Raw genomic sequence first — 16,040 nt, 5'->3', positions numbered from 1 at the left:
CCCACCCAGGCCCCGCCCTGATTCCCGGCCCCGCCCTCACACCCAGGTCCCGCCCCCTTACCTCAATGAGCTCTTCCTTGGACGTATACTCTGAAACCACCACACTCTCTCCATCCGTGAACCGGGTGAGGGCCACGTGGAGTTTCCCGGTGGTGACCTTGTAGGAGTCCTCAGGCAGGACCCGGTACAGAAACTGCCTCATCATCTGCACCATCTTACAGGACGGCGATAAGGGACCCAAGAAGGACTTCTTCACCTCGGCCACACCCACATTGAGGACTCGAAGGTATTCATCTGCGGAGGAAGCAGAGAGGAGTGGGTGCTCAGCAGCCCCTATGGCATAAAGAGGTCAAGGGCGATTATGCCATCTCATCCTGCATCCAATAAATAGAAAAACCTGTAATTCTGACACAAGAGAGGTCTCAGGCATCAACCTGTCATTCTGCACGTGAGGAAAGCGAGGCACAGAGGAATGAAATCACTGGCTCCCGAGAGCCCACCGCTAGTCAGGCGTCCTGACTCCTTCAATTGAGGGCAAAGGACCACGTTTCTACCCCACCACCAGACTGCATTCTTTTGAGTCTTATAGGCTTTTTGCCCTCTATGAGGGTCCCCTTAAAACAGTGATATAGTTGAAAGGCTTCACCCAGTGACACCCTGGGACGCATGCTTAGTGCCTGCTGCATCTGTGGGCAGGAGGGGGTGCTAACCTTGAGGCAGGGGAATCACAGGGAGGGTAAGCTTTGTCTTGAAGCCATTGCATCATCTTCCTTTTATGGCCCCTGGCATAGGCCTGAGAGGGAGAAGGCCCTGAAGTGCACACACAAGGCTGTGTTGCAGGGGTTCCCAGGAGGGCGAGCGAGATGAACCTTCTGCCTGCTTTTGAGAGGGGCACAGCCTGGGCACGTAAGAGCCTACACGTGCCAGATTACGGGGCAGGGGGCGGGGCTCAGAGGCCAGATGTGTTGTCCAGGGGGTGGCAGAGGAAGGTGTGACCCACCCTGCCCGCCACCACCCCCAGAATTCCACCAGGGAATTGTGCACTGGATAAGTGCTGTCACAGCAATAATACTGTGAGGTAGGTAGTTCTGGCCTCATTTTACCAATCAGGAGACTGAGGCTCAGAGAGCTAATATAAGTTGCCCAAGGGCAACCATCTGGTAAATGAACAAAGTGGGATTTTAACCTAGAGTGTGTGACCCAGGAACTCATCTCCTTCACTACATTAAGGTAAAAGCTTTCAGAACTGGGCCTGAACCTGCTTCTTGCCAATTGCTGCTAATTTTTATCTTGTGCAAACCCTCTGGGAAAATCAGGAGTGGAAACAGATCTGAAAAGGACTGCTAATTTTTACAGCAAACATTTAATTGTAAAACATCCTATACTGGGACTTCCCTGGTGGCCCAGTAGTTAAGAATCTGCCTGCCAATGTAGGGGACAGGAATTCGCTCCCTGGTCCAGGAACTAAAGTTCCATATGCCGCAGGGCAACTAAGTCCATGAGCCACAACTCTGAGTTTGTGTGCAGCACCTACTGAAGTCTGCCTGCCCTAGGGCCGGCACACTGCAGCCAGAGAGCAGCCCCACCTGCAGCAACTAGAGAAAGCCCGGGAGTAGCAACGAACAGCCCAGCCCGTACACCACAATGGAGACCCAGCACAGCCAAAAATAAAGAAATTAACTGAATGTTTTTTTAAAAGCAAAACCCAAAACATCCTATACAAAAGAACTTTCTTACAATTAGCATCATGTAGCAATGGCTACTTGGAAAGCTGTGCAGTCGTAAGCTCTCTGGCACTTTAGGTCATCAAGCAGAGATAGGACAAGTACCTCAGCCAAAGAACTCATCAAAGGGATTCCTGCATGGGTGGTAAGGACCAAGATTCCTTCCAACTTCTGGGACTCTCATGGCCGCCTGACAGTAAATCTGAGAAGCCGTCACAGGGGACATTACTATCCTATTTACAAACAGAGCGTCTGAGGCACAGAAAGGTTAAGTGATTTGTCCAAGGTCATACACAGCTATTTGGGGACAAACCAAAGCTAGGGGTGCTCTCCTCTCATATTTTACCATTCACAGATTATTCCTCATTAATCCTGGAAGCAGGTAAGATAAGGAGCTTCCGTATCACTTTACAGATGTAGAAACTGAGGCAGAGAAAAGCGAAGAGTACTGCCTGAGGTCAGACAACCAGGCAGTGTTTGTTCTGACTCCAGACCCCACCTCCTTTCTCTGGGTGTTGGACTGATCCCAGAGGCTGAGCCAGCCTGGGTTGCCATGGTGACGGCCTTTTCTCTCCAGCATTCAGACTCACAGCTGCCTGGGTGTAGTAGGGGCTGACCTGATCAACGCAGCATCTTAGCCATCACCCCCTTACAGGGGAGGATGCTCCTGGTGAGCTGGAAAGGCTCTGCAATTTTAGCAAGGTTACCCTTTACCAAGTACCAATTTGTACAGACTGTTTTCCCTTGGGGTCAGGGAGTGGCGGCAGCCAACCCACCAGTAGGTTATGAGACAACTGAGCATTTTGATACCAAGGTGTTGTTGGGTCACTTGAGTTCTTGCCCATAAGACCAATCAGGTTGGAGAGTCAAGTTAGGGTGGGGACTCGCTTTTTGGCAATTCTTAAAGAGCAGCTTGAAGTGGCCTCACAGGGTTGGTGGTCTTTCTCACAAGCCTCAGAGTCAGGAGTACCTGGCTCAGCTTGCCCCCCAACTCCTGGACTCCTAGCAGGAGGTGCTCACTAGGACTGCTGGAAGGAAATTGTTTTCACTGCACAGGAAATATATATTCATTGTGGAAAAAAGAATTTTTTTTTTTTAACGCAGATGAGCAAAAAGAAAGTAAAATTAATGGCTTGGAATTCCTCCACCCAGAGGTTAACATTTGGTTTGTGTCTTCCTAGACTATTTTATATACTTATTCTTACAAGAATACTTACATAGAGTCATACTACATACACTGTTTTGTAACTTGCTTTTTTTACCTAATCATGTCTTTCCACATCAGTAAGAACCCATTTATAACCTAATTCATGAGCATCATGGACAGCTATTTGTAGAGATATATCATTATTTACTGAGCAGGTCCCCAACAGGGGTTGGCTACTTAGTTTCCTTGCTTTTTCTAAACAATTCTGCGATGAATCATCTCTTGCTAAATTCTTTGCCATGTCCTTAATTATTGTCATCAGGATAAATTCCTGTACATGGGAATGCTAGGTCAAAGGCATGCATATTAGTCTTGTAATACTTAAATCATTGCTTTGGTATATTATCCATTTACAGTCAACTCTCAGTTGTATAGGGATGGTGGTGGGTGACAGGGACAGGGCAGTGGCCAAGACAACATGGATATCTCCTATATACTTACATATGAAAAATGATGCTATCTGGAAATTAGGAGGGTGGCCAGGTTGAAAGGGGGCAAGAGATTGTCTGATTGCTCCCACTCAAGTGCCCAGTTTAATATTTTTTCCTACTGCTCACTAGGATGGCATCCCAAAGTGTGCAGAGGAGTTATCTCTGTCTCGCCTTGCTTCTCTTCAGGTCTCATTCTCTGCATCTCTTTCTCCCTCTGTCTTCTCAGAGAAAAACACCTAATCTTCTGGTTAAACTAGTCTCTATTGGTAGAAAATCAAATGTTAAGCATAGCAATTGCTGGGTGCTGCGAGGAGGGATAAATTTAGCTGGCTTCTTTATGCATCTCTGTTCTTTCTAGCACCTTCTCCCATTTAAAGTCCTCCTTCCAAGCTGCAGGCTGCTGGGCTCTGAAACATAGTGTCCCACAGGGACCACAGAAAGATAGGATTTAAAAGCAGCTCTGTGGGAAACTCAAGGTGGGCTGCTCCCACCCCCAGCCCACACCTGCCACAACCGCTGCTTCTGTTCCTTCCCACCTCCTTTCCCACCTTTGTCTTTAATCTAACTGTGGGTCTGTCTCCAAAATCAAGGAGATTCTCTGAGGGCAGGTCTCTGTGGTCTTCCTCTCTCCATGACCTTCACTGCACTTTGCCCATGGAAGATCCTTCAGAAACTTTGCTGTACGTTGGGAACTCCTCAAGGAAGGGATGGGCCACACTCACCTACACCCACCAAGCCCCCCACAATACTTGGTGGGTGCTTGGTTTTGTTCAGAACATGAACAAAGGAAAATAAAAAGCTAACAGAGCAAGCAATGGAAATGCTTACAGGGAAGAGTTACTTGACTTAATTACCCAATAAAAATTCGAAGGCAAGATCATCACAGATGGATAGATAACAGAGTCAGTCATATTGATAAGTATGGCCAATTCACCAGGTTTTGTGAGTGTATTGTACCAAAAACTTCAGTTGAAAAATAAATAAGATCCTGGGACTGGGAGGTTTTGAAGAGCATTTGGAAACCACTCCAAGACTTAGCCACTCAGAGACTCTTTTCTGTGACCAGATCCAGTTCTTAAAAAGAGGTTAGGCTTTGGAGCCAGGGAGATGTGATTCAAATTCCAGCTTTGCCACACACTACCTGGGTCACCTTGGCAAGTCAAATAACTTCTTCCAGCCTCAATTTTGCCACCTATAAAATGGGTATAATAATAATTATACCTTACTGGGTTGTTATGAGGAAGATCTTTTTTTTTTTTTTTCATTCTTTTTAGGAAGACAGTTTTGTTTTGTTTTGTTTTTAAAGAGCCTGCTCATAGTAAGTGCTCAATACTGGTTATACTAGTAATTCTCCATTACTAGTATATGGACACGGACAGTGTTTCTTGATGTCTCTGGCTTTCAGCTTTCTCACTTGAACACAGGACAATGATTCCAACCCACATCTTCATCAAGGTGCACTCAGGCTCACTTACGGGTTCAAGAGAGCAAAGTACAAGCACTATGGAGATGAGAGGATGTACCCCAGTTTCAGGGCACGGTGAGGGGACGGGTTAGGTGCAATGTAGCTTAGGCACAGTAGGCAGTAGCACTCCTTCCCCTGTCAACTTGGGGGACCCTACAGATTTAGTAGGGGAAAGGGGGTTTTAGTAAAATCACTGAAGAGGAAAGAAAGAATTAGATACATGTTTATCTTACTTATTTGCTTAAGTGCCTAATGTTTCCCCCTTCATGTGGGCAACGATGGTCTCCACATCATTCATCCCTTTGTCCCATAGTGCATGGAACATGGTAGGCACTTAATAAACACAGATGCATCCATGAATAATGAATATATGAGTAAACCCAGAATTCAAGGGAGGACACTGAGGCTCAAAGAAACGGCTATTTAAGGTGACCCAGAGTATAAAAACAGAGGGCTTTTCTTCCCCTCCTTCACATAGCCTTCATGCTGAGTGTTAAATCCTAGAAAGATGGGCACTTGGCAGCTGACAATTTAAACTGCTGGGGATCCCATTCACAGGGTGCCCGAATTAACTCGGCTGTGCGGGATGAATTTGCGGTGGAGGATGGGACTAGAGGCCCCAGCCTCCCGCGGACTGGTAGCCTAGCAACAACTTCCAGTTTAGCCAATCACCGTGAGGCTCCCTGCAGCTGCGGGAGCGGTGGGCAAGGGTGTGGGGGTGGGGGGTGAAGTAGGGGGCGCAGCAGCCGGCCCCCCACCACCCCCCACCCCGCTCCGGGAGGCATTGGCAAGTAGGCTCGCGTTCCCAGGAAAGCTATGCAATTCCCCGAGTCCCTGAGTGGAGACCCTGGGAGTCTACTGCTTTTTACCTGATCCCTAATTGTAGGCTGAATTATAGGCTGTATTTCCCTGTGGGTATGTCTTGATTGCCCGACTCCACTGTAATAATTATTATTTGCATTATCTTAACAACAGTCGTTTACCCAGGCAAGTTTTCACACTATAATCTCAGTTTATCCTCACAGAGACAGCAGGCCCCCCCCGGGCGGGGGATGTGGGGGAGACAGGTTTCCTCTCCATCTTATTTCTGTATCCTGCACTGCAGGGGCACTGATTGAAAAACAATTGGCCTGAAGCTACAGAGTCACCACGGGAAGGTCCGTAGAGACCCCCTGATTTTTCAGTCAAGGAGTCTTTGTTCAAAACGAATATGGGGAGGAAACCCACAAAAGAGGGGATACATGAATATGTATGGCTGGTTCACTTTGCTGTACAGTATAAATGAACACAACATGGTAAAGCAACTATACTCCAATTAAAAATAAATAATGAGAAAAAAAAGAAAAGAAATCTCAATATGTAAAACAACTAAAAACAGGGCTGCTCTGGGCTGAAGGCAAGTGGGGTCTCAGGCTCTGCCCAATCTCCCTAGCCCATCCTGGGAAGGAAGGTCCTGAAAGCACAACCCTGAAACTCCTAAGGATCTAGGAGCTTAGGTCAAAAATGCTAAACCAGACTCATTCTCTCATTTCACAGGTAAGAAATCCAGGAGGACAAAGGTTGAGCTCAATACGCATGGCTGAATGGTGGGCTGGCTGGCGGGCTAAATGGAGAGATGAATAAAGAATGGATATATCCTAGGTCATACTGTCTATGTTAGCAGAAACTAGAACTATAATCTATGAAAAAACTCACATTTTCCTTCTCTGTTCTGAATGCATTATTGGCTTTAGGCAAGAGCAAAACAACTCTGACCTAGTAAGCACTTAAATAAACAACTCCCCCCTACAAAACAACAACAACAATACTTCTTAAGGATAATGACAATTTTCCACACAGACCTTTTTTCTGGCCCTAAGGGTTTACCAAAGAATTGGCATTAAGAAGTTCAAATCATCCTATATCAGATTGCCATGGAAACAGCAGTGCCTGCCACTGGAGCATCACGTGGATTCCTATCAAGTTGCCTGTGGTGCTTTTTCCCGGGGCCTGGGGCCTCACACAGCCCCTCTGTGCTTCTTGCCCAGAATGCAGGCATGATCTCCGCAAATTTCCACTGAAGCATCTACTGATTATCTTGGGATGGAACAGGCAAAGAGAATGTGTCCCAGCTCTATTCTTTCTGTTTTCTTTGGTGGACCCAGAAGTCTATTTGGAATTCTGCTCCAAGGTAGAAACAAACACTGCCCTCCTTCCAGGCTGTGGCCCGTCCTGCCTTACAGACTCTCCCTTCACTACTGTGGGGACACTGGGATAATGCAAGAGTTGTGAACTAGTCACCCTCCAGTCTTTGCCTGTGTGGGTATGGTCAGGGGACTTCTGGGTCAACCTCTGCTATAAAGAGAAAAAATCATCCCAGAGCATCTTCTCATTTGAGATTTGCCCAAATTAGGGTGCCACTACAGAGGAATGCCCATGCCTCCCTCTTTCAAAACCATGATAATTGAAGTTCATTTCTGCTGACTGGCAGTATTCACTGCCCCAGCTGTCCAAGACTTCACTTAGTTGGGTCTGTGACCTGCCTACATAGACCACCATTATGTTACGTGAGTCTTGAAGTTCTCATGAAACTACAGGGTTCATTCAGTCCCACTCTGCTGTTTATGGAGGAACCAGAGATCAAATTGCCAACATCCGTTGGATCATAGAAAAAGCAAGGGGATTCCAGAAAAACACCTACTTCTGTTTCATTGAACATGCCAAAGCCTTTGACTGTGGGGATCACAAAAAACTGGAAAATTCTTAAAGAGATGGGAATACCAGACCACCTTACCTGCCTCCTGAGAAACCTGTATGCAGATCAAGAAGCAACAGTTAGAACTGGACATGGGACAATGGACTGGTTCAAAACTGGGAAAGGAGTACGTCAAGGCTGTATATTGTCACCCTGCTTATTTAACTAATATGCAGAGTGCATCGTACAAAACACTGGGCTGGAGGAAGCACAGGCTGGAATCAAGATTTCTGGGAGAAATATCAACAACCTCAGATATTCAGATGATACCATTCTAATGGCAGAAGGCAAAGAGGAACTAAATAGCCTCTTGATGAGAGTGAAAGAGGAAAGTAAAAAAGCTGACTTAAAACTCAGCGTTCAAAAAACAAAGATCATGGGAGCCAGTCCCATCACTTCATGGCAAATAGATGGAAACAGTGACAGATTTTATTTTCGTGGGCTCCAAATTTACTGCAGACGGTGACTGCAGCCATGAAATTAAAAGATGCTTGCTTCTTGGAAGAAAAGCTATGACAAACCTAGACAGTATATTAAAAAGCAGAGCCATCTCTTAGCCAACCAACATCTGTATAGTCAAAGCTATGGTTTTTCAGTAGTCATGTATGGATGTGAGAGTTGAACTATAAAAAAGGCTGAGTGCCGAAGAATTGATGCTTTCTAACTGTGGTGCTGGAGAAGAGTCTTGAGAGTTCCTTGGACTGCAAGGAGATCAAACCAGTCAATCCTAAAGGAAATCAACCCTGAATATTCATTGGAAGGACTGAAGCCGAAGCTCCAATACTTTGGTCCCCCAATGAGAAGAGCTGTCTCATTGGAAAAGACCCTGATACTGGGAAAGATTGAGGGCAGAAGGAGAAGGGGATGACAGAGGATGAGATGGTTGGATGGCATCACTGACTCAATGGACATGAGTTTGAGCAAACTCAGGTAAATAGTGAAGGACAGGGAAGTCTGGTGTGCTGCAGTCCATGGGGTCGCAAAGAGTCAGACACAACTGAGTGACCAAACAACTGGCTACCACTCTTTGGTACCTCTTGGTGCCACACCCTGTGCCAGGCTCCGAGGGCTCATAGTTTCATTTAATCTTCATGACATCCCTTTGAGGTAGGTACGATGGTTATCTCCTCTTTTTTTTTTAAATTTTATTATTATTATTTTTAATCTCCTCTTTAGATGAAGAAATAGAAGCTCAACCAGTAGCTTGGCTAAAGTCACACGCTGGAAAACAGCAGAGCTAGGCCTTGAATTCTTGAGGGGCCCGAAGCCAGTGTTCTTTCCAGCACAGCCACTGTCTCCGCCAGGGAGATGAAGGGCATCTTCATCTCCAGAGCCTCCGGTTCCTACAGTGAGGCGAAGGTTGCGGGGGTGGTGTGTGGGGGTGGCTGGTTTCACAGAGGCTCTTGGGATCTGCCTTGCTAGGGTTTAGTTTAGGCATAGTTCCTAAGGGCTCAGATATCCCTGGGAGACAGGAAGAGCAACAGAACTCAGATCACATCTTCAAACATATGCTCCCCTATCTGCAAACCCAGAGTCCTTTCTCAAGCCTGTCTCTTCTCTCATCAGTAAACAGAGTGCACAATCCTGCTTTTCTTCCCGATACACAGACTTCTATTTATTTACTGACTTTTTACTATCTCTGCAGACTTCACCCTAAAGCCCAGCTGAAGATCTGGGCCCCTTCCCGATCACCCCCGCTGTTAGCTCTCTCTCCCCCGTTACTGTCTGCACCATTTATCTCAGGCTGCCTTGAGTAGCCCATCCTGTGTCTGTGGCTAGCACATTCCTTGAGGACAGGACCTGTATCAAGAACACCCGCCTCCCCCATTATTGCCTAGCTCAGTGAGAACACTTAGTAGGTATTCAAGAATGAAATGAAAGCCCTATTTAATGTTCCCTTATTTCTGTTTTGCTCCTCCTTATAGCCCCAGCACTTAATTCAGTACCTGGCACACTCTGGGGACTTAATAAATGTGGAATAAATCAGTAATGAATGGTGAAGGACTCCCCTGGTGGTCCGGTGGATGAGAATCCGCCTGCCAATGCAGGGGACGTGGGTTCGGTCCCCGGTCCAGGAAGATTCCACGTGCTGTGGGGCAACTAAGCCTGTGCTCCACAACTACTGAGCCAGCTTTATAGAGCTTGTGTGCTGCAAGCACTGAAGCCTGTTCCTAGAGCCTGTGTTCCACAACAGGAGAAGCCCCTGCGATGAGAAGCCCTTGTACTGCAACTAGACGGCAGCCCCACTCGCTGCAACTAGAGAAAACTGACACACAGCAATGAAGACCCAGGGAAGCCATAAATTAATCAATTAAAAAAATAATGAATGATGAGAAATGAATGAGTGAACTGAAGGAGGCGATCAAAGAGTATCTTCTCTATTAGACTGTTGGGACTCTTCCTGACTGCTGGTCAGGAAGGTGGAATTCTTCAGTGACTCAGCTGGACTTGGGGTTTCGAAGGGGCAAACCACAGAGCAATTTGCTCTGTCAAGCCTGGTCCTAACTCTTGCCCCTACATCCATAGACACAGGAGCCTGAGCTGTGACTGAAGAGGAGATTCTTCTTTACGTGGTGATCTCAGGAGGATAGAGGTGGGTTACCCTCAGGACTGATGAGTCAATTCCCAATTCAAATGTGAGTCAAACCAGTCTACGTATTTGTTTATCATTTGTCTGCCTCTTTTTCCCTGTAGAATTGGAAATAGAACTCAAACCAAATTTGATCCCAAAGAGAAGCAAAGAAAACATGGCTATTTTAATACTAAGTGAGCCAGTCTAAAAATGGATCCACCAAATGTAGTGTAGGATCCTGGATTGGATCCTGGAACAGAAAAAGGACATCAATAGAAAAACTGGCTCAATCTATAGTTGATGGTAACGTATCAACGTTAATGTCTGAGGGTTGGCAAATGGACTGTGGTTATATGAGAGGGTAACAATAGGTGAGGGATGGGGGCCTCCCAGGTGGTACTAGTGGTAAAGACCCTGCCTGCCAATGCAGGAGACACAGGAGATGCAGGTTTGATCCCTGGGTTGGGAAACTCCCTTGGAGTAGGGCATGGCAACCCACTCTAGTATTCTTGACTGGAGAATCCCATGGACAGAGGAGCCTGGTGGGCTGCAGTCCCTAGGGTGGCAGAGTGTCGGACATGACTGAAGCGACTTGGCATGCACACACGGGTGAAGGATATACAGAACTATGTGTACCATCTTTGCAACTTTTCTGTATATCTATCATTATTTCAGAATACCAAGTTTATTATTATTAAAGTAAAAAAAATAACGAACAAAGGTTGCCCAAGACTATTAGACACACGGTGCCTGCCGCCCAGCAGGGGCTCAGTTAACACCTGCTAATATTGAGGGGACTGAATTAATATAGGTCACCTGCATGAGTTGCTTTCCAAATAGATGTTTCCACTGCATAATCAACACATTCAGAATTTTACCCAATTTTCCATTCAACTGTCTTTTACTTTAGTCCAAAGGCTTGTTTGGAGAAAATAATTTTTTGTCTATTTGGTTGGAGAGATTAAACATGTAAAATACAAATTACTTTCTATTCAGTGAATTGAAAGATACTGATTCCAGCACAACAGGGGGAGTTACAGCCACCTCCACCCAGTGATGTAATTTCTGTACATTTCATAAAAAGGTTTTTTTTTTTTTTTGCATACATCATGTCATTTGATCTCACTTCCTTAACCAATGTGCAAATGATTGCTTGGCCCATGGAGTTTGGTAGGAGAGCTGATGTGTTGCTTGCAAAACAACTTCTGAAATCATTAGAGAAGATAAAGAAATTTAGGAATGAAGAGAGTCCCAGTCTTGGCTCATTGTGGTAGCTAATCTCTCTGAACACCTGTTTCCCACTTTGTAAAATGGGTATAAATATAGGATGGTGAGAAGATAAAAGTAAATGATTTATGCAAAGCTTTAGGCATAATACCTGGCACATTCCAAGGGCCTGATAAATAGTATTATTAGTGTGACTCAGAGCAGAGTTCATGTTACAGAAAACACTGCCATCTCAGGCAGATAAGGAACTCTGGGGATGATTTTTGATGAGGACATTTTGATTCTGAAAAGTGCACCCAGCAGCCAGGGCTGAACTTCAGGTTGTATCTGGGCAACAACACACACATACTCACGGTCGCTGGCAAGAGGGGGCAAGAGTGGTTTAAAGAACTTTGGAGAGGCTTCTAGTTCCACTAATAGAGCGCTGAGCTGAAAAGAAAACTCTCCAGCTTTAGTAACAACATTGTCTTCATCATCAGTGACCACAACAGAACTGTGGTTGACTTCACAAGTAAGAAAGAAAACAGAAATGAAAAAGGAACTGAAAGTCAGTGCCGAGTGAGAGAAAGCTGTTGCTGTGATTATTGGACCAGAAACTGGCAGCGACAGGGCCTTGGTTCTGCTGTGTGAGGGTCAGTTGAACCGAGACCCTGCTTAAAGCCAGGGTCATCCAACAGCTGCTGGGCCAATGAAACATGGCAATGGCCTGCCTCTGTGTAGCGCTCTCAGTGAAACAACACAAAGTCTCCCGTAAACATGCAAAGCCCCCAAGCCGGCATTATCTGTGGCTTAGAGCTTGAATTGACACCACCTACAGGGTAATCACCATAAACATTGGTCCTGAGTTGCTGATCACCCTGGGCACCTGGCCAGGACCAAGGCAAACCAGCTCAGACAGTCAGTCCTTCCACTGCCCAGGCCACACAGAATTCCCATAGAAAAACCAAGTCCTTGTGCAGATGAGTTCACAAGTAAAGTATTAAAAAATATTAACCAGACCAAGTTGGAGTCCAGTTCTCTGTTTTAATAAATTTAACAACATCTCTAGGGTGTTCTTTTAGTTAAGTTTGAAAACTACCGCATGACCTATGCTTTTCCATTTCAAGATCATTTTCTTTGCCCTTGTTCATCCATTCATTCAACATTCATTCATCAAAGACTGATTTTGTGATGACTATTTGCCCAGCACATTCAGGATTTCTTTTGTCTCTCATCATAACATCCTAGGGATGTGTTCCCACCCCCAAGTTCCAGATGGGAAAACTAAGGAGGCAGCAGGTCGCTGGTGGACTGAGGACCAGCCCAGCCTAGCCCTTCAATCCTGGGAGCTGCGTTCTCCATCAGCCCTGCCGAGTCTTGTCCCTTGACTGAGCCACAAAGACAGGCACAGGGTGACTGAGGAAAGAAGTCGCCAGAGCCAAGCTTCTCACAGAGGCACTGTTGTCTTCTCAGCACCGACTGAGGCCCCAGCGGGTCCACTAACAGGAGTACACGTGGGTCAGCTTCAGCTGCCCGTGGCTCCAGGGCCTCAGGAGGGGTGGCAGGGGCTGCCCGAGGCGGCAGCGACCAGGCACGGGAGGCAGACCAAAACGCCCATCTCCACTGCAGGAGGCAAGCCGGGTCCTGCTGTGCCCACGCGTGTGGGGTGGGGCCCCAGCTACACCCCTGGGCCTCCCAGGGGCTCTGCAGGGTCCTTTTGGAACCCATATCCTGTCCGGAAGGACAGCTTGCCTTCCTTCCCGACAATGCAAGCCCGTCTGTTGCACCTGCATATCTCACAGCCTGGAAGACTCTTCTCTCAGAAAACAAAGTTCTCCCTCCCTTCCTTCCGCCTCCGAGAGGCCTCCCCGCCCAGCCTACCTGACACCTCACCCTCTGATCACTCACCACACCCTTTGCTGGCTTTATTTTCTCCTTTGAGCATGCCTGTTGGTGTTTTTCTATGTTGAGTTATTTATGGCTTGATTTCACGGAGGGAGAGCCAGCTTCATGAGGGCAGAGAGCTGTTTTGTTCGAGGCTGGATCCCTAGGACCTAGGATGAGCAACAGGGCAAATGGCCTGTCTTATCATTGTACATTCAGCCAGAAACTGGTCCTCAACTCTTTTGTCTGCGCATTAAGCAGGTTAGACAAGAGCAGTGACTTTCAAACTTAAAACAAAAAAAAAAATAATTGGAGATCAGGGGAGGCACAGGGGAAAAAATCATTGGAACACTTTGTTTAAATGAAAGTTTATGAAGAATGGAAAATAGCAGCGTTGTACTCACTGAAGCTGGGGGAAGACCATGGGGCTTCAGTGTGTATCCTCTCCCTGCTCTTTTCTTCCTAGCCCCACCTCACCCACCCGCCAGAATCCTGGGGTTCCTTAGAACACAGTTTGGAAATCACTAGCCTGAGTGAGGTCCACCTTCAATCAGTCACTTCCACATCCGAAGTATAAATACAATCATCCATAAGGTTGAGGAGTTGGAGTTGCTGACCTTCCTTCTATGGCATTCTAGTATTATAAGTCATCTTAGGTAAACGCCAAAGTAGAAATTGCAGACACATTCAGTGTCACGCCTGCCAAAGGCTGGCAATTGTCAGGCGTTTATCAAGCAGTACTTGTTGGACCAGTAGTTTGTGGGAGCCACGGGACCAATAAGATCTCAGATTGCTCAACCAATCTAGTTGACGGGATGAGACACAATGTCTGAAACAATTAAGACAGGATACCATCAAGTGAACTTGAGATCCTGGAAAGAGATCCAGTGGGGTAAAATGGGATGGTGTGTTGGGAAGAGGTGTTTTCTCTGGATAGGACACCAGAAAGTCTAGGCAGGGGACACAGAAGGACTGGGGGGCACTCACATGCCCGCTGCCAGGAGGGCAGCCTGCTGATGGTTCAGTGCTGAGCCCCTCCTCAGCCAACACACTGGACTTGGCCTGGTGTTTATGAAATCCAGATCTTGGTCCCAGGAAGGACAGACTTTTTCCATCATCATCATCATATATCTCATACATCAAACTATAACTACTATGACAATGACTGCTAGTTGTCCCCAATATCCATTCTCCCCTTCTTCCTTAGTAGTTGAGCCTTCAATTTTTAGCTGGACACATGGCATTCCAGAATAGAGTCTACATTTCCCAGGCTCCCTTGCAGTCAGGTGTGGTCATGAAAAGGACTTCTGATCCGTGGGATGTGAGGTGACACAATGTGTGTCATCTTCAAGGCCTGCCCTCAGAGGGGAGAGGTGTGCCCCCCTTTCCCCTCTGCAACTAGCTGGAATGCAGACGTGGTGAGGAGCCCTCTTGGACTGTGAGCAACACGGTGGAAGGAACCTAGGTCCTAACCTGGAGCCACCACACCAGCCTTGGGGGGCTGGGGTGCAAAGACCACAAGAGCGAGCAATGCTCTTGTGTTTTGTTGAAGCTCCACCCCTCCAACCAGTGCAACTGCAGGGTCAATCCGAGTTTGCAGAGCTCATTCCCAAGGACCACTGCTGATCCGGAGCAAGCTGTGGGGAGGGATCGGCAGGCATATTCCCTCCCACTGCTCCGTAGCTGAGCTGAGTCTCAGGGTGGCCTGGCCGAGGTCACTTGCTGAGTGGATTGCTGGGACCAGAGGAAAGGGAAGGTGGACAGAGTTCGGACTTTGGGTTCAGACTAGCTCTAGTTTGAAGCCTACCTCGCTGCTTCCTAAACCCTGTTCTGAAAAACCGTGTGAAAATAAGGTGAGTGGCAAACTAGACTCACAATGTGACTGTAGACGCTTTTGTTCTCAGAATCCAGACAGCCTGCTTCCTAGACAAGTGCTCTTTCCCACCGGGATTCCCATCTCTGAGACAAGCGCCCTCCGAGAGCCAGCCACGGGAGCACCAAGGGACCGACAGGAGCGAGGAGACTCTCACAGGGGTGATGTCTGCGGTGGGACTTGGAGGATGGGGAGACGGGACACGGGGAGAAAAGAAAGGGGCCGGCACCCATGGGAGAGGGGACAGCTTGAGCAAAGGCACAGAGGCAGGACACAGCTCGAGACTGCTGTGCACTCGAAGAGGAGAGCTCTCATTCCAACCCTCAGCCTCAGCTCCCTCCTTTTCCTATTTTACTTAGTGCTTTGGGTGTTTAGTGGGGTGTCACCGTGAGAAGGCAGTGGAAGAGATCTTGGAAAATAATTACTTCTAGAGGACGAAACAAAGTCACCTGATGAGCTCAGTTAAAAGGCAGCTAAAAGTCCCCTGCCCCTGTCCCCCACCCGGCAGGGGAACAGCCACTGAGGCTGGTACCCAGCACCATTCTTTCCCAGGAGACCAACCAGCCTCACTCCCCCTGGGCTTCTCAGACTCAGTCCTTACCTGGAGAGATAACCTGTTGTGAAATGTTCCTGCAGAAAACAAAGCCTAGGGAGGCTACATGCAACTTCTATGCAGATTCCAAATTGTTTCAAAATGATATTAAAAGAAACAGAACAAAGCCGGGTTGGGAATATGCAGACGAAGCCCCATTGGTAAATATTGATAAGTGTTGAAGTTAGATGATGGGTGGGTTCTTGAGGGTGCATTATATTATTCTCTCCCAGACACTTTAAAATTTTCCACTTAAAAAGGTTATTTAAGAGCTTCTGGAGATCCAACCAGTCCATTCTGAAGGAGATCAGCCCTGGGATTTCTTTGGAAGGAATGATGCTAAAGCTGAAAC

General features: G+C 47.1%; 1 protein-coding gene across 1 annotated transcript in view; it reads right to left on the bottom strand.

Annotated features, from left to right (window-relative positions):
• PNPLA1 (patatin-like phospholipase domain containing 1) overlaps positions 1-16,040 on the bottom strand; it is a 51,484-nt gene that overhangs the window by 21,543 nt on the left and 13,901 nt on the right. Inside the window, exon 2 of the mRNA XM_010848658.1 lies at positions 62-294. Coding sequence (XP_010846960.1) covers positions 62-294 — 233 coding nt within the window. The remainder of the gene's footprint in view (positions 1-61; positions 295-16,040) is intronic.

The sequence above is a fragment of the Bison bison genome, unplaced genomic scaffold, assembly GCF_000754665.1.
Source record: "Bison bison bison isolate TAMUID 2011002044 unplaced genomic scaffold, Bison_UMD1.0 scf7180017864270, whole genome shotgun sequence".
Classification (NCBI taxonomy): Eukaryota; Metazoa; Chordata; class Mammalia; order Artiodactyla; family Bovidae; genus Bison; species Bison bison.
Note: the sequence above shows the minus strand (reverse complement) of the source record. Positions and strands in the feature narration are given on the sequence as shown.